This window comes from Oncorhynchus mykiss, chromosome 24 (assembly GCF_057628025.1).
Source record: "Oncorhynchus mykiss isolate SJ-2025 chromosome 24, ASM5762802v1, whole genome shotgun sequence".
In the NCBI taxonomy this organism is placed as follows: domain Eukaryota; kingdom Metazoa; phylum Chordata; class Actinopteri; order Salmoniformes; family Salmonidae; genus Oncorhynchus; species Oncorhynchus mykiss.
The window spans coordinates 11,823,404-11,847,615 of NC_143045.1; the positions used below are offsets into that span (position 1 = coordinate 11,823,404).

General features: G+C 41.8%; 2 protein-coding genes across 22 annotated transcripts in view; one reads left to right on the forward strand and one right to left on the reverse strand.

The window, feature by feature from the left end:
- Positions 1–113: 113 nt before the first annotated feature.
- On the reverse strand, positions 114–1,859 carry fbxo36a (F-box protein 36a). Its single transcript, XM_021582225.3, has 4 exons — positions 1,741–1,859; positions 1,296–1,404; positions 997–1,169; positions 114–613 (listed from the first exon to the last, which is right to left on the reverse strand). The coding sequence occupies exons 1-4, from the start codon at positions 1,834–1,836 to the stop codon at positions 452–454; spliced, it is 540 nt and encodes a 179-aa protein (XP_021437900.3). The 5' UTR covers positions 1,837–1,859; the 3' UTR covers positions 114–451.
- A 217-nt stretch (positions 1,860–2,076) lies between these two features.
- LOC110503741 (E3 ubiquitin-protein ligase TRIP12) overlaps positions 2,077–24,212 on the forward strand; it is a 53,564-nt gene continuing 31,428 nt past the window's right edge. For 2 of the 21 annotated variants that reach the window (XM_021582233.3, XM_090218274.1), the window contains exons 1-8: positions 2,198–2,313; positions 9,919–10,065; positions 10,524–10,649; positions 10,898–11,691; positions 13,720–13,825; positions 22,240–22,376; positions 23,180–23,263; positions 23,887–23,982. In XM_021582233.3, the coding sequence (XP_021437908.1) occupies positions 9,968–10,065; positions 10,524–10,649; positions 10,898–11,691; positions 13,720–13,825; positions 22,240–22,376; positions 23,180–23,263; positions 23,887–23,982 (1,441 nt within the window). In that variant the 5' untranslated portion in view covers positions 2,198–2,313; positions 9,919–9,967. Of the gene's footprint in view, positions 2,314–5,694; positions 5,755–9,918; positions 10,066–10,523; positions 10,650–10,894; positions 11,692–12,567; positions 12,867–13,719; positions 13,826–22,239; positions 22,383–23,179; positions 23,264–23,886; positions 23,983–24,212 lie in introns of those variants that run through there. The other 19 variants (XM_021582238.3, XM_090218277.1, XM_021582237.3 and 16 more) reach the window with 17 other exon arrangements.

Genomic DNA, 24,212 nt, shown 5'->3' on the forward strand with positions numbered 1-24,212 from the left:
TTGTGTTCTTACTGTTATTGAGTGTGATCATGATTGGACACTACCAAGTATAATTTCAACTGAAGAACATCATCCACAGTCACACCCAGAGAGTAGCATACTGATATAACTTGTTTGGCAAATAAACTCTCATTTAATAAACACATCAACAATTCCTTTGCAACATGCATGAATTCAGTAATATTATGACTTTACTTGTAAATAGTGCATACAACATACTGGATTAGAAATCAAATGCAATGACAGAAACCAACTTTTGGCACTTATTGTTTTTGCAGAGAGAATTAAAAAAGTCCTGAAATACACATTCACATAACATAGATCAATCGATTAGTGCATTTTAAACACAGAGACAACACACTATTCAAATAAATAACTCTTGTGCTACTGGCAGAGAAAGTAACATTTCCTCAAATCTTTATTATGAGAGGAGTAACACTGTCTTAAGTGTCTAGCTACCTCCCTGTGCATACTGCTGGTGCTCTTTGGTGTTGAAGAAGGCAAAGAATATCTTCCTCCAGCCCATGGCGTTGGCTAAGGCCTCCATGTCAGGTGTGAGCTCATCACAGCGACCCCTCACAGTCTGTTCCCAGAACTCTGGCGAGTTGCAGAGCTGGGATAACCCATTCCGTATTGAAATACAACACACACACACACACACACACAGACAGACAGAGAAACACTAGCTCACTAACTAAACCTAGATTATATTTTCCTGACCGTGTTGTAGCCTAACTAGGGCCCTGAGGTTTTCCTTGTCCGTTCAAAAAACTCAGGGCCCTTAATGAAATAATGTGCATATGAAAGACTTGTGGGCTTTTGCAAATGATTTGGCTACACACTATGCACTGGTTTCCTGGACACATATTACACCTAGTCCTGGATTTAAAAGCAATTTCAATGGAAATTCTCCTTAGATTACACTTTTTAGTCCAGGAGTAGATTACATTTGTATCTGGGAAACTGGCCCTTTGGGTTTTTAAAGCCCAGGCTCACCTTGTGGAACCTCTTTGTGGTCTGTGCCAGCTGTGCTACGTCTTTCAGTTCCAGGAAGGCCAGGATTTGGAGCAGTAGGTCATTGGGCAGGCGCTCCAGGTAGTCAAAGTTCCCTTGGCACAGTGCTTGGGTGTACTGTAGGATCTGCTGGCCAAACACCACACCTACCTGTTCTAAAGATGGGTAGTACACACCAGCTCAAGACCCCCAACAGAACCATGTGCATCTACACCAAAACAAATAGAGTAGGTGATGTAGGCTTAATATTTTATGGCAGAGGCTTGTAATGGAAACCTTACGCTGCATGCGGGCATCATGCAAAAAGTCATCGTGGGTCATCTTATTTTCTCCAGGTGCAGCTCCCTTGAATTCAATCCGCAAAGAAATCTTCCACGATCTCCATATCACCTGAAGAGAAATGAAAAAATACATAGGCCTGTTATACAACTCAGTTATCTCAAATCATCAGAGCCTTGTACTTAAGCTATATTCAAAGCATGTTGAAACAGAAAAGTTACTTGCAGAAACAAATGTCTGATACATGAGATTGATATGTAGCACTTTAAAGTACAATCATGTCAATGGAGAGCAACACTACCAAATCCAGTGCTGTCTACCATGCCTGCTGTGCTAATGTGTAGCCTTTATCCACAGCCACAGTCCAGCATTGTGCACTTTAACTGTTTTTAACTCCCTGCAATCCGAAGATACATATCAGATGGATGATCAAATATAAGAATTTACCTCAGTTTTAGTGACAGTGAGCTGAAAAAAATCTTTTGTCGGAGGGGGACCCTGACCATTTATTTCAAACACTTTCTTCCCAAGTAGAGACGCCATTTTAGACGCCAAATGGTTACCATGACAACGGAGAGAACTGCAAAATATTTTGTGATAATGAGAGCGATTATGTTCGCAATTGTATACATTGAGGGATTGCTAATAATTTAAGTATATAAATAAAATAATGATCAACCCACAATGTCATGTATATTTTCGAGAAACAGTTGTTGGATTAGGGGGTCACGACCCAGCGGATTAATATTTCGCAGCTATCCTACTCTTAATTTTAAATTCTCTAAACACAACTGTAGACAATATTACATACGTGCGCTAAATTGTTATTGAATACATGCATTTATTTGGATCAGGTTCTGTTCAGTGTCGACTTTAACAACTCGAAAGTAGTTCCTAGCGGAAGAATGGGGCACTTTAGAGCGGAGGTATATTGCAGTTGCAGGTCCCTCAGCTGATGTGAAGGCTGAGAGAGTGAAGCTGGTGCACTGTCTGTTACAACTACAACACTGGAACAAATAGGTAATAACATAATATATATAACGTTCAGTGGCATCTTATTCAATAGTTTGAGGGGCTCATTGAGCGTTTAAGACTGAAATACTTGTGAGGAATGGAGAATCCGTCTCGAGAAAAAAAAATATGGTTTCCAATTGTCATCTCGAATCCTGTTCCTGCTTTCCTGTTTTTTTGTGTCTGTGTGTGATGCAAGCAGCAAAGAAGGTTCAGAGGCCATTTCGTTTTGCAACTTGTTTTGCCATAAACATACATTAGGTAGCTAGCGATACAAAATAAGCTCGCTAACCAAACAACAACTCTTGAATTGGAAATAGCATAAGGTTAGCCTGTCGGCGAAACAAACATTTTAGCTAGTTAGTTGACTACCAGCTAGCTAGCGTTAGCTAGCTCGCTATCTAGCTAACGTTAGCAATTATCTTAGCGGAATGCTTTCAGTTAGCGACATTTGTTAGCCGGTTAACACTCACTTTAGCTACATACCCCGATATGATTCGGGTTAAGGTCAACATGCAACGTTAGCTACCTAGCTAATATTAAAAAGCGGCTAATTAACGTTAGCTGCCTACCACCTCTTAAAGTTAACGTGTAATTTAATATTGCGTTCCCCGTTAATAAATATAACGGTAACTATGTTTGTTTGCCAACACTGTTAGCCAGCCAGCTAACGTTATATAGATAGGTAACATCACGTCTGGCTAAAGAGAACTAAGCAACCAACTAACTTAACAATGCTAAGTAGAAGTAAGAAACGTTAGCTTCCTATTTGGCTAGGATAGCTAATTAAGTAAACGTTTGTTTAGCTAGCTACCTCAGGTAGCTAACGTTACTTTGTTAAATCTTGCGTTTATTACACGTCGACAGCTGTTATATTACTGAGGCGATACAATAGTTCGCTGGCTAGTTGATAATTATCGTTAACTATTTAGCTAGATTATGGAAACGTGAGTTTTGTATTTAGTTACTGTTCGCTATTTAACGATAACATATTGGATAATGCCGTGTGAATGTCGTTGGATAAAGTTCCGACATTCCCTTTGAATACACTATTGCATTAGCGTAGCTATCCTGTCCTAACAAGAAAGCTAGCTAGCTAAAGGTTAGCAAACTTGTTAGCTAGTACAGCTGAATCCTCTGGTGCGAAGTTAATAATAGTCCGACCGATGCTGTCATTTTCGATGGAAAGCTCAGGTAACTGTTATTTAGAGGACATTTGCCAGCCATTCCATTTGAGGTGGTTTCCATGAAAAACATTTTATTTAGCTACACATTTCTGTGCTGTTGTCTTGATAACGTTCGTTGAACGTTTTTACCACAACAGACCACCAACTACGCATTTTCATGCCACATAGCTAACGTTACATTCATACATAGCTAGCTAATATGTTATTTGCGGACTAGTCCGCATTTTTATATAAATAACCAGACATCTTAGCTAAGTGTAACGCGATAACGTTTGAATCTGAAAGGTACCATATACTAGGCTCTTTGTCTATTGCTAGCTAGCTAACGTTACTGTCAAATGGAAATTTCGGGACCGGGTTTGCTAACCACCTAGCTGGTGCTAACTACGTCAGATGAAGGCCTCTTTGTAAAACGAGATAGAAATAAATTATTGTAGGCTAATAAAAGCTGGTTATAATGAAAGCTATTATAGTAACCCACGTAGTGAACTGTATATTGTACAGGACTACAGTGGAACATGGTAAAACATCAATTGTCAGAGTCGGGACGAATAAATAAACAAAGACTAGGATGTACAGTCAGGGAAGGCCTGGCTAAAAATGGCCTTGCAAGCTTGCCAATTGTTCTTATTTTGTGATCAATATCGCAGTTCATTGGGTCTTAACATGAGTGATGGCATGAAGAATATGTAACTAGTTTATCAGATTTTAAATGTTTTAACACGTGCATCATAATGAACTCCCTAAATATTGTTCAAATTCCACCTTTGAGTCCATTCGACTCTTAACATGAGCGTTTTTGCAATGGGTAATTAAAGATCATACATTTTCATCATGATAATCTGATCATACATATCGGACTAATATTGACTTAAACTCGCGTGTTTATTATAGCTTAGTTACTGTAACGTTACATGGTGAAGGCCCTTTACTGTTATGTAGCATTGGATTTTGACTTGCTGTATTTTGAGTGCTAGGCCTGAAATATTAATTTGTCTTTGTGCCATATTTCACTGGATATTACTGAAGTGGATTTGCACAGGGACTTGAGTGATTCATTGATGGTGATATATTGCGCAAAGAAATGCATAGCTAATTAATGGCAGAAATTTAGGTTTCTTTACAAATCAGCTTGTTTGTTTACCTACCAATTTACTGTGTTGACTCTAGGGCTGGGAATTGCCACAGATCTCACGGTATGATGTTATCACGATACTTGGGCACTGATATATGTATTGCGACTAACAATGTGTTGTGATTCGATCCTGAGATTTTATTGTGATTTGATCTTCCCAAAAAATTGGTCACTATATGTCTTCTGCAGAGTGACAAGAGATGCACGAGAATGGGTTTTGGTCACTCATGGAAATAAGTGTTGAAAACTAATTGGCTCCCTATTTAAAAAGATGGAGAACAAGCCATGATGGAAAAATACTGGAGTTTTGGTGTGGGTACAGCAAACCAGCACTAAAATAATGCAATATATAAATTTTCCTGCATATTTTTTTTGTACATCAATTAAACAAGTCAGCTTTTAAGTTTTCACTACATAGCCTATTTGTTTGATAAAATAGAAATGCAACATCCAACAATTTAAAAGATTCTACAGAGTTACAGTTCATTTAAGGAAATCTGTCAATAGAAATAAATTCATCGGGCCCTAATCTATGGATTTCACATGAAGGGTCTTTACCTTTTAGAAAAATGTACAGGTGTGGATCAGAAAACCAGTCAGAATGTGGTGCCACTTGCCTCATGCAGCGTGACACATCTCCTTCGCATAGAATTGATCAGACTGTTGATTGTGGAATGTTGTCCCACTCCTCTTCAATGGCTGTGCAAAGTTGCTGGATATTGGCAGGAACTGGAACATGGTGTGGTATATGTTGATCCAGAGCATCCCAAACATGCTCAGTGGGTGAAGTGTCTGAGTATGCAGGCCATGGAAGAACTGGGACATTTTCAGTATACAGGAATTGTGTACAGATCCTTGCGACATGAATGGCACGACAATGGGCCTCGGGATCTCGTCACGGTATCTCTGTGCATTGAAATTGACATTGATAAAATGCAGTTTGTTGTCCTCATCTTATGCCTGCCCATACCATAATCCCACCACTACAATGGGGCAATCTGTTCACAATGTTGACATCAGCAAACCGCTCGCCCACACGATGACACATCTGCCATCTGCCTTGTACAGTTGAAACCGGGATTAATCCATGAAGAGCACCCATTTCCAGCATGCCAGGGGCCATCAAAGGTGAGCATTTGACCACTGAAGTCAGTTACAATGCCGAACCACTGTCATGTCAATACCCCGGTGAGGATGACGAGCACACCGATCTTCCCTGAGACAGTTTGTGCAGAAATTCTTCTGTTGTGCAAACCCACAGTTTCATCAGCTGTCCGCTGGACTCCGACGTACCCACAGGTGAAGAAGTCGGATGTGGAAGTCGGATGTGTCCTGGGCTGGCGTGGTTACATGTCGTCTGCAGTTGTGAGACCAATTGGACTTACTGCCAAATTCTCTGAAACTGCATTGGAGGTGGTTTATTGGTGGCCAATTGTGCTCTCCCTCAACTTGAGACATCTGTGTTGTCTGTCAACTGAATATTTTTGTGACTTTTTATCGTCCACAGCACAAGGTGCAACCAGCTTCTTGATATGCCACACCTGTCAGGTGGATTTATTATATTGGCAAAGGAGAAATGCTCACTAACAGGGATGTAAACAAATTTGTGCACTGAGACACTTTTTGTGCATATGGAACATTTCTGGGATCTTTTGATTTCAGCTCATGAAACATGGGATTAACACTTAATGTTGCCTTTATATTTCTGTTCACTATAGAATATGGAATCTCGAAGTTGCCAGTTGCAGTTGTGTGTGTGCACATAATCATCATACACCATATCATCTTCATTTTCATTTGGAAGTGCATTATTGAATGTCAGCCATAATATAAGACATTGTCTTGTATCCTGATTTTTACTTGACATAGACCCTATTTCCAATGTGATTGTCTCCCTTTCCTTCCAATTAGGACTTTTACTCAAGGCTGTTAAATTCCTCTAATATGTTTAGGTAGCAGTAGGCCTACATTGCATTGTCAAAATAAAGGTTAAATAAATTAAATTGGGAACTCCGCTAACCTGTTACTTTCAGCCTCTCTGGCATTCTCACTTCAATTATGTCTGTTAGAAGACAGATGGGAATATCTAGGTATCCAAATATATCATTTGGTGAATTTATTAATTTCAAACTGCAGCATTTATCTTATGAAATCTAGCGTTTTTTAAATTCTATTCCGGATTTGAGTCTTACGCAACGAAGAACACGCCATTGGTATCTCAATAATATCAAGGTTGGAGAGAACTGTCGGTTATCCTACCCATGATTTGAATTCGTGGCCTGTACGATATCACAATCATTCTCCAATATAACTTGGCTGTAGATGCGTGGGTTGTTCAGTAACAAAATCGATGCATGCGCATCTTTGGGGCAAACAAAAGTCAACTCCAAAGGTTTATTGATGTGAAATGTATATTTATATTTTTTATTTAACCTTTATTTAACTAAGCAAGTCCAGCTAAGAGCATTCTTATTTACAATGACTGCCTAGTCTCAATGTTTATTTGAAAACATAAATACATCTACAGCTTAAAATAAAAAAATAAAATAAAAACTATCTAGTGAATTTTAGCCATATTATCATAGAGGTCAAATAAGTCCAAATAAGACATGCTATCAAGTAGAGGTTGACCAATTTAATTAGGGCCGATTTCAAGTTTTCATAACAATCGATAATCGGCATTTTTGGATGCCGATTTACATTGCAATCCACAAGGAGACTGCGTGGAAAGCTGACCACCTTGTTACGTGAGTGAAGCAAGGAGCCAAGGTAAGTTGCTAGCTAGCATTATACTTACCTTATTAAAAAAATCAATCTTCACATAACTAGTGATTAACTACACATGGTTGATATTTACTAGTTTAACTAGCTTGTCCTGCGTTGCATATAATCAATGCGGTGTCTGTTAATTTATCATCGAATCACAGCCTACTTCGCCAAACGGGTGACGATTTAACAAGAGCACATTCGCGAAAAAAGCACAATCGTAGCACCAATGTACTTAACCATAAACACCAATGCCTTTATTACAATCAATACACAGGTATATATTTTTAAACCTGCATATTTAGTTAAAATAAATTAATGTTAGCAGGCATTATTAGCTAGGGAAATTGTCACTTCTCTTGCGTTCAGTGTAAGCAGAGTCAGGGTATATGCAGCAGTTCCTTATAAAGATCGTAATTAAATTGCCAGAATTTTACATAATTATGACATAACATTGAAGGTTGTGCAATGTAAAAGCAACATTTAGACTTAGGTCACCTGTTCGATAAAATACGGAATGGTTCCGTATTTCACTGAAAGAATAAACGTTTTGTTTTTTAAATGATTGTTTCTGGATTTGACCATATTAATGACCCAAGGCTCATATTTCTGTGTGTTTTTATTATATTATAATTAAGTCTATGATTTGATAGAGTAGTCTGACTGAGCGGTGGTAGGCAGCACCAGGCTCGTAATCATTCATTCAAACTGCACTTTCCTGCATTTGCCAGCAGCTCTTCGCAATGCTTGAAGCACAGCGCTGTTTATGACTTCAAGCCTATCAACTCTCGGGATTAGGCTGGAAATATTAAAGTGCCTATAAGAACATCCACTCGTCAAAGGCATATGAAATACAAATGGTATAGAGAAATAGTCCTATAATAACTACAACCTAAAACCCGGAATGTTGGAGGCTCATGTTAAAAGGAACCACCCGCGTTTGAATGTTCTTAGTAAGGAACTTAAACGTTTGCTTTTTTTACATGGCACATATTGCACTTTTACTTCTGTGTTTTTTTTTTTGCATTATTTAAACCAAATTGAACATGTTTCATTATTTATTTGAGACTAAATTCATTTTATGTATTATATTTTAAAATAAGTGTTCATTGTTCATTCACCTTTGTTGTAATTGTCATTATTACAAATATATAAAAATTGGCCGATTTAAAAAAAAAAAAAAAAAAAAAAAAAAAAAAAAAAAAAAAAATTAAAATTTTTTTTTTAAAATGTTTTTAATTTTATTTTTTAAATTGTATTATTATTTTTTAAATATTTTTATATTTGATTTATTTTTAAATCGATATTTTTTTTTTGGTCCTCCAATATTCGGTATCAGCATAATTAGTTGACCTCTACTATCAAGACACTACTATCAAGACACTACTAGCTGAAACAAACCACCTACATTTCCCAACATGGCACATTCTTGCTATTGAAAGATCAGATAGCTAGAGACAATTGTAAAACACAGCCTTTGCCCCATAGATGCACAATTTCATGACCCTGTCAGGCAAGTCCTCAGCTGGTCATATTCACCACTGCAGCGGGGGAGGGCGAAAGTATGCTTATTTTGTGTAATGGTATATGCACCCACTCCATTGTGTATTGTTATCCCTGTATTTCATGACCCTACTCCCCAACACACCAACCCCACTTTAGTTGAGAATGCAAATGGTGGCAGTAGGTGCATGGAACACCCTCTGAGTTGGTTCTCCGAAGACTCTGTATGCTTTCTTCAGTGATTGGCTATGACAAGCATACACGCAGACTCTTAGTAATGGGTTACCCCCGGTGACCTGGAGACGATGTAGACTAAAGACAATTCGTGGCTGTTCTCTCTGTTCTAATCTATACTGAACAAAAATATAAATGCACAAGCTTGTTGTGCATTATTTCAGCTCATGAAACCTGAGACCAGCACTTTACATGTTGTGTTTTATATTTTTGTTCAGTGTAGGTCTCTTCATGTTCCCAGGATAATACTTAGCCTAGATGTGTTGGCTTATGTGATCTTGTGATTTATAACGCTATCTGCGTAGTTTAGTTGGTTGTGGACAGTCATTTTGGGCCTGTCGTCATTGTCTCTGTTTGGATCAATCCGCCCTCTATATTTGGGCTGATTAGATTTCAGAGCTGTATGTAGCTGTGTGATGCGTTTTGGCTTGAGGCTCATTGATCTCGCGGGCTGCCCTGTGCTGCCTCCAAACAAATGGTCATGTGTAACGTGAGTAATACGATTTTCCACTAATTGGTCTTTTGACCAATCACATTAGATATTTTTCTGATCTGATTGATTTAAAAAAAAGTTGGGCTGCCTGTAAATGCAGCCAATGTGGTTTTCAGAGTGATAATGTGGGGTTGAGGGGCAATTTTTTTTTCTTCTCCAAACTGCAGCATTGATTTTATCAACAGCCACCACCAACACATGTTAATTGTTTTTTACTTGGTTTTGGAACATGTCACTCACATCCTGATGTCTCACCCACGATCTGATGTTTTTCTTTTCTCTCCTCCTCGGTCTAGTGAATGGTAGTGTCTAGAAAGGGTATGTCCCTTCAGGAGAGAGGTGCCAATGTCCAACCGGCCTAATTCCAATCCAGGGGGGTCACTGCGCCGTTCACAGAGGAACACTGCTGCGGCCCAGCCACAAGACCATACAGTCACGGGAAGGTAAGCCACCCAGCACATTTTAATATCTTTCTCGTTTGTGTTATGTATTGGAGTCTGCTTGTACATGTGAGGGCATGCTTGAAGCTCTTCTCTACTGTATAGTCTTCTCTACTTTTCTCAAAATGGCTGCCATTATTCCTGTTCACCATTGATATTAACTTTAATACGGGTCTAAACCTTATCAGAGCTGGCGCTGATATTGTTCATTCTGTTTCAAAATATTTCTTAAGCTTTTCCAATGTGTTTAAGTGAAAGGAAAAGCATTGTGGGGTATTTTTTATTAATCTACCAGTACACCTGCATTTAGGTTGTTTTTGCACAGTGTTGTACAGAGGCATTCCTTGGAGCAGTACAGGATGGGTGAACAATGATAGGGGAATAACTAAGTATTTTATTCATGGTATGGAGTGATCACGCAAAACCCACACTCACTTGCTCTTTAATTCCCAACCTTACAGGTTGCAGTCAGAGCAGGTAAAACATAAAACAAATTCCCCTCCTGAAAGTAGAAGACCTAAATCTAAGGCTTCCAAAGCCGCACCCAGCTCAGCCTCTGGCCAGTCCAGGGGGCACAGCTCAAGAAGGTACCCCTCCTCTCTCCTTAGCACTCACTGTGTGTTTGTGGGGTCTGCTTTTGACAATTAGACTATTGCGCTTAAATAAAAATGTGTTTTCAATATGGTTTGTTTTATATCTATTCCGCCCTTGGCTATTCACTCTAGGCCTAAATTAATTGAATGGAAGCATTGTACTTGATCGCTTTGTCTTTCCAGTTTAGAAACTGTGCTAAAAGGTTCTCTCTTTTTCCTCTCCTCCATCGTCCTGGCAGTAGCAGTCTGTCACTGTCTGTGGCTTCATTTGTGCTGCAAGACGACCCAGACGCCGCAGGGACATCCGAGCGAGAGCCAACAGGTCACCAATCCAAGAGTGAAGGCACCACCCGAGGGTTGAAGAGAAGTTCTGCACCTGATCTCAACAACACCTACACCCCCACCCCAGCCAAGAAGTCCAAATCCCACCCTCCACCCAGAGACCATACCACTGAGTCCAAGAAAGGCCCTGCCAAGTCCTCCAAGAAGAGACCCCTGGCTCCAGAGCTGCCCACGCCCACAGGCCGCGGCCAGAGCAGCAAGAGCGGGGCCTCTGGGGCCTCACCAACCCAGAAACGGAAGAAGGCTGACTCCCTCCCCGGTCTGAGCAGCACTGCTGGGTCCCTCCCCAACCGTACCGACGGCAGATCTGCAAAACCCACCAAGCTGGCGTCGAAATCGGCCGCCTCAGCCAAAGCTGGGTGTAGCACCGTGACTGACTCCTCCTCTTCTGCCTCCACCTCCTCCTCCTCCTCCACCGGCCCAAACAGTGCCACCTCCACGCAGGGCGCCAGGCTCAAGCAGGGCAAAGACCAGAACAAGGCACGTCGCTCCCGCTCCGCCTCCAGCCCTTCCCCACGCCGAAGCACCCGCGACAGGGAGCAGGCCAAAGCTGCAGTCTCGTCCAAGTTTGAGTGGGCCTCCCGCTTCAGTCCCAAAGTCAACCTGCCAAAGCCCAAATTGTCCCTACCTGGCTCCTCTAAGCCCGAGACCTCCTCCAAACCTGGGCCCTCAGGACTACAAGCCAAACTAGCAAGTGAGTCTGTCCCGCCCTCTCCTCATACCTGTGCACCGTTTCCCTTCAACCAAGGGGGAGTTGGGTTTGGGGTGCTCATATTTGTAATGGTCAGCCAGCCAGGGTCAAAGCATTGCTGTCTTTGGAGGGTTTGGCATGGTGCTCTGTAGGGGCTCTGGTAGAGGTTACTTTTCGGGTTTAAATGTCACAGGGACAGGACCCCTGTTGCGGCGTCAGTTACAGAAACTCACTCTGCACTGGGACCTGCTGCTGCTGCCGGGGTGACTGCTTCTCACGCCAGGCACAATCCACTCCACCACACACACACACACACACTCCAAGCGGGGATTAACCCTGCTCAGACAGTCAGTGCTCATAAACATGCACGGACATAACCTTGCGGATAAACTCCCACAGACACAAGTGTAACTGATATAGGCAGTCCCAATTGTCGTCTTTGTTCCCTTTTGGCCCTAACCCTTCAATGTTTAGTGTCTGGATTAGCATCACAGGGTAGTGACTCGGCTGGTGGCTCAACTGTAGCCTGTTGGACTGTGGAACAAATTGATATTTTGTAAAGGAAGGACACTGAATAACTACAGCACCTCAAGTGTTGGGTAGGTGGTAAGTAGCTATTGTGCTCGGAGGCATTTAAAATACTTTTGCTTTCAGATCAGACACAATCAGCCCTGAGGTTACGGAGGTCACACCACAGCGATGCGCTGTGGGAGTTGTAGTGTAGGATGGTCAGACCGCAGCTGTGGTGTGTTTTGAAGTGAAAGACTGCATTGCTCCAAATGTCCAAAGTCTCATACAGTTTGAGTTTAAAGCTCATAGGTGGGTTAGGGGGGAGGTGTCACGAATGTAGTGCATGTGGGCGAGTGGAAGATGATCAGTGATTCAGCGGTGGGTCAATGTGTTCTGGGTTGGGGGATCTAAGATGGTAACCGAGGCTAGGCACGCTGCCACAGGGCCCAGCTCCAAACATGTGCCTGCTCTGAGAGGCCCTGACCAGACTGCCCTGCCTGCCTGCCGGTTGACTAGCAAGCGTCAGGTTCTCACTGGGGAGGGGAGCAGAGAGTGATTCACACACTTTTATTAAGTAGGGAGGGGCACAGATTGTCACTTCTAGTGCACGCTGTCACACACACACTCAACATCTATTCTCAGTCTCTGTGGAGTCTGCTGCTATGATGGTGAGTAAGCCAGAATGCATGGTGGAATACGAGGTGTAGCTGTGATGGCGCGCAACAGGCTTTCTGCTGTAGCAACAATATAGTGCCATTTTGGATTCTTCTGTTGGGGAACTGGTGGTGTTACTTGGGTTAATTGGTGAGGGGTGTGTGGGGTTGCGTTTGTGACTACTTGTCTGCTGACAGCCCCTGTATTGTATGTGTGTTGGGAAAAGGTCAGTCATATCTTTGCACTCTGTGTTGGGACCCTCAGGTTTAGCATGAAGGTTGTTCTGTTCTAGGTCTGTACTAGTGAGAGAGAGGCTATTTATACTCTCCCAGCGTCAGTGGCACTGGGCTCTCGACTGAGAAACACCAGAGCTGTAAGTGTATGACTGTGCTCCCTGGGTGGCTCTTACTGTTAGTGACTGGTGCCGACCCCCTCTGAACCAGACCTTGCTTTTGACCGTTATGTCACGTGTCAACCACTAACTACTACTGTATTTAGCCAAGGTGGCTGGCTTCAGTTAACCAGGTTTGGGGTTAAAAAAAACACACAAAAAACAACTGTACGTATTAAACTGAAATTCCAGTTTATCTACTGGGAAAAACACTGGTTATTACTGTCCAAACCATTCAGGTTGGTTGGAATATCTAAGCCACCAGTTGGTTAGTAATGGTTGTAGACTAAACCAACATTATAGAAAGGTGCGTCTGCGTAGCTTAATTCATTTGCAAACAAATAATTCCTTTTAACTGATGGATAAACTGGTTATCCTGATAGTGGGCCACTAGAGGTGTTAGATTGCGCTATCACTGTGAGTTATCCTCTTTTGCCTTGGCTGTTTAGTCATTGGCTCCTTGTTTCTCTCATCAGGTTTGAGGAAGTCCACTAAGAAGCGCAGCGAGTCTCCTCCAGCAGAGCTCCCCAGCTTTCGGCGGAGCACACGTCAGAAGACCACGGGCTCCTGCGCCAGCACCAGGTACTACAGCCTCACACTGCTCTCAATGTCATCTCTCAATTTCTCCAGTCTAAAGACCCAAGTCAATTGTAGTCGGTTGTATTTCGGTGTTCACAAAAAGTATTTAACAATACATCCAATATTTTATGGAAGTAGGTGGCTTCCTTGGCAATACCTAATGAAATTGTCCCTGAGATGTCAATCTTTCAGTGCATTACGGAAGTGTGTTGTCAGTCATAACATGTTTAAAAGGGAAAATCCACTCCAGACATGAAACACCTGTCAATTTGGCTATAGTCTATGTTCTATGAGTGGGTAAAATAACTATTTTCACCATGTCAAGTTAGAAGTTAAATCAGTCTGTGAAATCTTGTTGTAATGCATTATCATAAGGATCTCATCAGTGCAGATGTGAAATGCGTTATTCCCCAACTCTTTTAAAACAATTACCTGCGCTCCAGATCGCACAATGCACGTTTCTCCGCTCCCTCCTCGCCTTTGCCCTTGCCGTTGGGAAAGCGTAGATTCGGTAACGAATCTATGGAATTCGACCAAACCATGGAAATTCTATATCAACACCACACACGCGTACTTCCCTGGGGGAAAGATTCAGAATCTCCTTATTGCTGCCCTTCAGAATTAGCCTACTTTTAGGCTTTTTTTGTATTTTACACTGTTGGGGTAAAAATCGGAGTATAATGCTTGAGTGGATGTCAACACAAATACATGTTAATGTCATCACCAATCAACTGCATCACAATTAAAACGTCTTCAACTACCACCACCAATTTTATATGGCTAGCTATGCTATCAACTTCTACAAATGGGAGTTAGCATTTAGCAGACATTTTTCCAAACCTGAAAATTCTGACCGTGTTGTGAGCCTATTAAAATTCCTAAATTGGGACAAAAATCCTCTTTGTTAGACAAGATTCTTTGAATGTCCTCCACACAGGTGGACTTAATTAGTGTCACATGATCTGTGTGTGTGTGTGTGTGTGTGTGTGTGTCTGCGCGCGCACAGAGTTGAAGTCGGAAGTTTACACACACCTTAGCCAAATGCATTTAAAGGCAGTTTTTCACAATTCATGACATTTAATCCTTGAAAGAATTCACTGTTTTAGGTCAGTTAGGGTCACCACTTTATTTTAAGAATGTGAAATGTCAGAATAATAGTGATTTCTTTCTTTCATCACATTCCCAGTGGGTCAGAAGTTTACGTACACTCAATTAGTATTTGGTAGCATTGCCTTTAACTTCTTATGGCTTGCGGAACCCCTCGACAACATTCGGCTGAAAGGGCAGCACGCGAAGTTCAAAAATACTTTTTCGAAATATATAACTTTCATACATTCACAAGTGCAATACACCAAATTAAAGAAACTTCTTGTTAATCTACCCATTGTGTCCAATTTCAAAAAGGCTTTACAGCGAAAGCACAACAAATGATTGTTAGATCAGAGCCTAGTCACAAACACACACAGACAGTTTCCAGCCAAAGAGAGGCGTCACAAAAAGCAGAAATAGAGGAAATTAATCACTAACCGTTGATCTTCATCAGATGACACTCATAGGACTTCATGTTACACAATACATGTATGTTTTGTTCGATGAAGTGCATATTTATATTCAAAAATCTGTTTACATTGGCGCGTTACGTTCCGTATTGTTTTGCTTCCAAAACATCCAGTGATTTTGCAGAGAGCCACATCAATTTACAGAAATAGTCATCATAAACTTTAATATAAGATACAAGTGTAATGCACAGAATTAGAGATATACTTCTCCTTAATGCAACCGCTGTGTCAGATTTCAATTTTTTTTCCGGAAAAAGCAAACCATGCAATAATCTGAGTACGGCACTCAGACAACAAACCAAGCCATACAGATATCCGCCATGTTGGAGTCAACAGAAGTCAGAAATAGCATTATAAATATTCACTTACATTTGATGATCTTCATCAGAATGCACTCCCAGGAATCCCTGTTCCACAAATGTTTGTTTTGTTCGATAAAGTAAATTTATGTCCAAATACCTCCTTTTGTTAGCACGTTCAGGTCACAAATCCAAACTCACGACGCGCGGGCAGGTCCAGGTGAAAAGGCATATTACAGTTCGTAGAAACATGTATAGAATCAATCTTTAGGATGTTTTTATCATAAATCTTCAATAATGTTCCAACCGGAGAATTCCTTTGTCTTCAGAAATGCAATGGAACGCAAGCTTTCTCACGTGAACGCGTGTGACCAGCTCATGCCACTCTGACAGACCACTGACTTATTCAGCTCCCATTCCCTACTCCTTCACAGTAGAAGCATCAAAAAAGGTTCTAAAAACCTGACACCTATTGGAAGCCTTAGGAAGTGCCCCATAGACACTGTATATTTGATAGGCAAAGAGTTGAAAAACTACAAACCTCAGATTTCCCACTTCCTGGTTGGATTTTTCTCAGGTTTTTGCCTGCCATATGAGTTCTGGTATACTCAGACATCATTCAAACACTTTTAGAAACTTGTGTTTTCTATCCAATACTACTAATAATATGCATATATTAGCATCTGGGACAGAGTAGCAGGCAGTTTCCTCTGGGCATGCTTTTCATCCAAATGTGAAAATGCTGCCCCCTATCCCAAACAGTTAAATTGTTTAACTTGGGTCAAATGTTTCGGGTGGCCCTCCACCAGCTTCCCACCAGCTTCCCTCAATAAGGGTTTTGTGATGGCCACTCCAATACCTTGACTTTGTTGTCCTTAAGACATTTTGCGACAACTTTGTAAGTATGTTTGGGGTCATTGTCCATTTGGAAGACCCATTTGCGACCAAGCTTTAACTTCCTGACTGAGGTCTTGAGATGTTGCTTCAATATATCCACATAATTGTCCTTCCCCATGATGCCATCTGTTTTGTGAAGTGCACCAGTCCCTCCTGCAGCAAAACACCCCCACATGATGCTGCCACCCCCGTGCTTCACGGTTGGGATGGTTTTCTTCGGCTTGCAAGCCTCCCCCTTTTTTCCTCCAAACATAACGATTGTCATTATGGCCAAACAGTTCTATTTTGTTTCATCAGACCAGAGGACATTTCTCCAAAAAGTACCATCTTTGTCCCTATGTGCAGTTGCATACCATAGTCTGGCTTTTTTATGGCGTTTTTGGAGCAGTGGCTTCTTTCTTGCTGAGTGGCCTTTCCGGTTATGTCGATATAGGACTCGTTTTACCTGTGGATATAGTTACTTTTGTATCCGTTTCCTCCAGCATCTTCACAAGGTCCTTTGCCGTTGTTCTGGGATTAATTTGTACTTTTCGCACCAAAGTACATTCATCTCTAGGAGACCGAACACGTCTCCTTCCTGAGTGTTATGATGGCTACATGGTGTTTATACTTGCGTACCATTGATTGTACAGATGAACGTGGTACCTTCAGGCATTTGGAAATTGCTCCCAAGAATGAACCAAACTTGTGGAGGTCCACAATTATTTTGGGGGGGGTCTTGGCTGATTTCTTTAGATTGTCCCATGATGTCAAGCAAGAGGCACTGAGTTTGAAGGTAGGCCTTGAAATACGTCCACAGGTACACCTCCAATTGACTCAAATGATGTCGATTAGCTTTATCAGAAGCTTCTTAAGCCGTGACATTACCTGGAATTTTCCAAGCTGTTTAACTTCTTGGTGACGGGACAGTATTTTCACGTCCGGATGAAATGCATGCCCAAATTCAACTGCCTGCTACTCATCCCCAGAATATAAGATATGCATATCATATAGATTTGGATAGAAAACTCTGAAGTTTCTAAAACTGTTTGAATCATGTCTGTGAGTATAACAGAACTTATGTAGCAGGCGAAACCCCGTTCCTACTGCTTCCACTGGATGTCACCAGTCTTTAGAAATTGGTTGAGGTTTTTCCTTTGTGTAATGAAGAATTAACCCTGTTCAAAACGAGGGTCACTTCAAGTGTACTGTTAGAGGCGCGTGACCAGAAAGGTAGCGTCAGTTTGTTTTCTTCCTGTATTGAACACAGATCATCCCCACTTCAATGTTATCGATTATTTACTTTAAAAAATACCTAAAGTTGTATTACAAAAGTAGTTTGAAATGTTTTGGCAAGGTTTACAGGTAACCTTGGATATTTTGTTGTCACGTTGCGCAAGTTGAAACCATTTTTTTTCTGGATCAAACGCGCCAAATAAATTGACATTTTGGATATATGGACAGAATTAATCGAACAAAAGGACCATTTGGGATGTTTATGGGACATATTGGCGAAGAAGCTCGTCAATATTAGAAGAAGCTCGTCAAAGGTAAAGCATGATTTATATTTTTATTTCTGCGTTTTGTTTCGCGCCTGTAGGGTTGAAATGTTTTCTCTTTTGTTTAATATGGTGCTATCCTCAGATGATAGCATCGTTTGCTTTCGCCGAAAAGCCTTTTTGAAATCTGACATGTTGGCTGGATTCACAACATATGTAGCTTTAATTTGGTATCTTACATGTGTGATTTCATGAAAGTTAGATTTTTATAGGAATTTATTTGAATTTGGCGCTTTGCATTTTCTCTGGCTTTTGGCCAAATGAGACGCTACCGTCCCACATATCCCAGAGAGGTTGTCATTGAGGTCTGGGCGTTGACCAGGCCATTCCAAGACATTTAAATGTTTTTGCTTTAGTAGTATGCAACCAGATTCCTTTTCCTATGGCTTCCCCATGGTGTGAACGTGAATAGTTATGCACGTTCAAGTTTTTTTTTTGGGGGGGGGGGGGTCGTATTTGTTGTTTCACAATATTATTTTGCATCTTCAAAATGGTAGCCATGTTGTGTAACTCAAATGATACCAACCCCCCCCAAAAATACATTTTAATTCCAGGTTGTAAGGCAACAATGTTAATTGTTAATTTTACAGCTGGCTAACTACTTCACATGATATTAGTTTTGGTATTATCGTGTGTAGCTACATTTGCTAGCTAGCTACATAGCCAGCCAAGAGAGAGCGTTGCATTGTTGATTTTGTAGTCGACCCATACAGCCATTTTCCAGCCAAGGAGATGGCTCACAAAAGTCAGAAATAACAGTTTAAATTAATCACTTACCTTACCCTATTCATCAGATGGCTCTCACAGGACTTCATGTTACACAATAAATGTGTGTTTTGTTCGATAAAGTTCATCTTTATGTCCAAAAACCTCATTTGAAATTGGTGCGTTATGTTCAGAAATGCATTGTCTAAAACAATCATCCGGTGAAAGTGCAGAGAGCCACATCAAATTACAGAAAAACTCATCATAAACATTGATTAAAGATACAAGTGTTAATCGTTTGATTAAAGAAACTTCTCCTTAATGCAACCGCTGTCATATTTCAAAAATACTTTACGGCGAAAGCGCACTTTGCGATTTATGTTAGGTCAGCGCCTAGCCACAGAACCATACAGCCATTTTTCCAACCAAGGAGAGGTGTCAGAAATGGCGTTAAAATTAATCGCTTACCTTTGATCTTCATCTGGTGGCACTCCATGTTAGACAAATGTTCGATTAATGTCCCTCTTTATGTCAAAAAAAAACTCAGTTTTGTTGGTGCCTTTTAGATCAGTAATCCAAAGGCACAATGCGTGCTCACAACATCCAGACGAAAAGTTTTTAAAAGTACAATAAAAGTTTGTAGAAACATGTCAAACAATGTTTAAAATCAATCCTCATGTTGTTTTTGTCATAAATGATCAATATTTCAACCGGACAAAAGCTTCGTCAATAGAAAAGGAGAAACGTGAAAGGCGTGCTCCCGATCACGCACTTGGCTCATGTCTGGAAATTTCCACTGTCCACTCATCGAGTAAAAGCCTGAAACAATGCCTAAAGACTGGCCACATGTAGAGGAAGCCATAGTGAACTGGGTCCTAAGTCTTTGTAAGGGTAGATAGGCTTTCAATAGAAAAACAGCCTTTCAAAATAATAGTACTTCCTGGTTGGATTTTCCTCAGGTTTTCGCCTGCCATATCAGTTCTGTTATACTCAGACATTATTTCAACAGTTTTGGGAGCTTGAATGTTTTCTATCCAAATCTACTAATTATATGCATATCCCCTCTTATGGGCCTGAGTAACAGGCAGTTTAATTTGGGCAGGCTTTTCATCCGGAGGTGAAAATACTGCCCCTACCCAAGAGAGGTTTATTAAGAGTTGACTCTTCAAGTGGGATGATTTCAAAGAACAACAAAAGGGGAATATTGACTGATCCCCAATGATCCATCACATCTCCCAAAAATATTTTCAACATACATCTGTGGAATGGTAGTCTAGAAACTAAAGCTTTGGATGTCTTCCTCTCTGGCTTCCATGTCTTCTCCCTGGACCTCAATGTCCACTTCTTAAACATCAGACTCTGAGGACTCATCTTCACTGTCACTTTCCAACCTGGTTGAGGATGGCTTGTTGTCAGGCTCATAAAGTCTCAGATTTCCCCGGATGGCCACCAATTTTTCAACCCTTGTATTGGTCAGCCTGTTGTGTGCTTTGGTGTGTGTGTTCCTAGACAAGGACCAGTTGCGCTCTGAAGTGGCTGATGTTGGTTGGATTTGGAGGATGATGGAGGCAACAGGGGAAGAGCCTCAGATCCACAAAGTTCCTTCCATCAAGTGGCTGATGAGATGCTGGCACGACTGCCATATTGCATCTCCATCCCAAAGCCCTTGCTTGGATGTGTACTTCGCCAGACTGCCAAAAACCTTGCCCTCATCCAGGCCAAGGTGGCGAGACATGGTGATGCCACCATAGGCCTTGTTGATCTCTGCACCAGACAGGATGCTCTTGCCAGCATACTTGGGGTCCAACATGTATGTTGAGGTGTGTATGGGCTTCGGGCAGAAGTCTTCACGCTTTTTGGTGCATTTCAGAACTGCAGTTTCCTCTGCCTGGAGCAACCGTGAAGTGATTCAATGCATGAGCAGCAGAGCCAATGGGTGTGATGTGAGGGTAGGACTCCTCCACTTTAGACCAAGCAGCTTTCATGTTTGCAGCATTGTCTGTCACCAGTGCAAATACTTTCTGTGGTCCAAGGTCATAGATGACTGCCTTCAGCTCATCTGCAATGTAGAGACCGGTGTGTCTGTTGTCCCTTGTGTCTAGGCTCTTGTATAATACTGGTTGAGGGGTGGCGATTATGTCGTTTTTTTCCTTGCCCACCAACATTCGATCACCCATCAGAGATGATTGCAATAGTCTGCTTTCTCTATGGTTTTCTTGACCTTCACTTAAACTCTGCATCCAGCAAATGAGTAGATGTTGGGCAAAGAGCATTCAGAAATCTCTTCCAATACACATTGCCTGCGCGCATCAGAGGTGAACCAGTTGCAAACACAGCTTGAGCAAGACATTCATCAGCATTTCTCGGACTACGTTCCTCCATTCAGTCAAAAAAACAATTCTGATTCCAGGATTGCCATGAGCCGTTGCTATCTATAAGGTGTCTGATTCATCATTTTCACCTTGAATAGAAGTAGAGGACAGAGTGAGCGTTGAGGGAACTTTATGCACTTGGCCAAATAATTCTGCTTCTTTGTGGCATTCTTCACATATGATTTGGCACAGTATTTGCAGATGTACACACATTTTCCTTCTACATTAGCTGCAGTGAAATGTCTCCACACATCAGATAGCATTTTCCTGTAAAGATGAGAAAAAAATAAAATTCTATGTACAGATAAAAAGTTAAGCAGTTATTAAACAACTTCTTTGTAAGGTGTTTTAAAATGAAACATTTGTTAGCAGGCTCACGCAAGCTAAAACCCACATGGTAGCAAAAACTAACTAGCAGAAATTGTTAATAAGTTAGAAATGATTTAAGCACACTTTGCTGTAGGTTACTATTTATTTACTAGCTAACAAAAAAATAATGTCATATAAGATATATTGACCCCACCCAGTATTGTAATCAAAACTTACCAGAAAGCATGTAGTTCTTGGCTCAGACAGTGTAGTAGTGTGGGCTCAATAGCATCTCATTGGTGTGCAAGATCTTGAGAATCAGCTGTACATGTGATGGAAGAATGCACTGTGCATGCAGAGGGTTGCAATTCCATTGAATTGGGGATAGTTTAACCAAAATATGCCACACAGCCTAGAATTGCCTTGTGTATCCCACAAAGAAGGTTCACTGTTTTAAGCTAACTATTTTTTTTAAATGAATTTAAGCAAAATTCACTTCCCATTGGAATATTTCAGGGAACATTTTCCAGAATTTATTGGAAAATTTCCAACCCTTTGCAACTCTCTAGTAAACTTATGTTCACATTGTAAAAGAGTAAGTGTGAGTCAGTGGTTCCTTATGACCAGGAATGTCAGTTGTGTGCTGTCTTGTTTGACCGTGGGCTCTGTGATCTAGTTGTTTGCTGCGCCGTCACTCACTGTCCCCCTCTGCCTTTTTCTTCCCCCCTGTCTGTGCAGTCGGCGAGGCTCAGGCCTGGGCAAGCGCGGGGCAGCCGACGCTCGCCGACAAGAGAAGATGGCCGACTCGGACAACAACCAGGACGGGGCCAACTCCTCGGCCGCCCGCACCGACGAGGCCCCGCAGGGGGCTTCAGGTACAGGTACCTACTGCTGCTAGGGCACAGAGTTTTTCCTTCTCAGCTCGCGTGGTCAGGCAAAACTCAGTGGTACACGACCTGCTTGTGGTAGAGATTCTCTCCCCATGGCCCTTTCGTGGCTCAAAACATTTGGACTATCCAAAGAATTTCTGGTATGTGTTTGGTTTAAAAGCATAAGAGCCAGCCAAAGCTTAGTGTAGCCTCTGCTTGGTTTGTGTGCATCTATACTAAAAGATAATTGACTTTATTACTAGCCCTGCCTGGGTTTGTATAACCCTTTAAATCAAATCAAATTTTATTGGTCACATACACATGGTTAGCAGATTGCGAGTGTAACGAAATGCTTGTGCTTATGTTTTTTGACAGTGCAGCAATATCTAACAAGTAGTCTAACAATTCCACAGCTACCTATTACACACATCTAAGTAAAGGAATGGAATATAAATATATGGATGAGGACTGAGCAGTGTAGACCAGATGCAATAATGGTATAATTTACAGTATATGCATATGAGATGAGTAATGCAAGATATGTAAACATTATTAAAGTGGCATTTTAAGTGACTAGTGATCCATTTGTTAAAGTGGCCAGTGATTTCAAGTCTGTGGGCAGCAGCGCCTCTGTGTTAGTGATGGCTGTTTAACACTCTGATGGCCTTGATATAGAAGCTGTTATTCTTTATCTCGGTCCCAGCATTGATGCACCTGTACTGACCTGGCCTACCTTATGAGAGAAATCGGTTGTCATGCTGATAATGAAAATAGTGGTGTAACAGTTATTTTTTTCTCTCTCTCTCCAGCTTCTAGTTCAGTGGCCGGAGCTGTAGGGATGACCACATCCGGTGAGAGTGAGTCCGATGACTCTGAAATGGGCAGACTCCAAGGTACGATGATCACAGCTTTCCTTAGATACAGGTTCCAGGGGCCTCCTGAGTGGCGCAGTATTTTAAGGTACTGCATCGCAGTTGCTTGCTGTGCCACTAGAGCCTGTTTCAAGTTCAGGCTCTATCGCATCTGGCCGCGACCGGGAGACCCATGGGTCGGCGCACAATTGGCCCAGCGTCATCCGGGTTAGGGGAGGTTTTGGACAGCAAAATGTCCCATCACGCTCTAGCGCCTCCTGTGGCGGGCTGGGCACATGCCCGCTGACACGGTCACCAGGTGTACAGTGTTTCCTCCGACACATTGGTGTGGCTAATTTCCGGGTTAAGCAGGCATTGTGTCAACAAGCAGTGTAGCTTGGTTGGGTCGTGTTTCGGAGGACGCATGCCTCTCGACCTTCGCCTCTCCCAAGTCCGTACGAGAGTTAGTCTTGTCTCATTGCTGCAACTACCAATTGGATACCAGGAATTTTGGGAGAAAAGGGGGTGGAAGTTTTAAAAAACATACATGAATACATACACAAATTGATACAGGTGCCAATGTTCCTGTATAAGTTCCCTGTCAGCCCCTGTTGGTGTTGCTGGGTCTTTGGTTGTTGTCTAACCTGGCTGTTTTCTCCTCACAGCCCTGTTGGAGGCCAGGGGTCTACCCCCACACCTCTTTGGGCCCCTGGGACCCCGTATGTCCCAGCTGTTTCACAGAACCATAGGCAGTGGAGCCAGTAAGTACTACACTTTGTCTGTGTCCAGAATGCATTTAATTACCACTTAACTGTGAGCAAGATGTTTATATTCTCAGGGGAGGTGTTGAGTTCACTTATGTCTCTTTATTCTTCTAACCCGCTATTGACTCAACTGTAATCCAAGTGTATGCTCACTGCACTCCTGGCAGGTCCCATGTTAAAAAAGTTTCTCAGGGGAGTGCCGATCTAGGGTCTGATCCCCTCGCCAT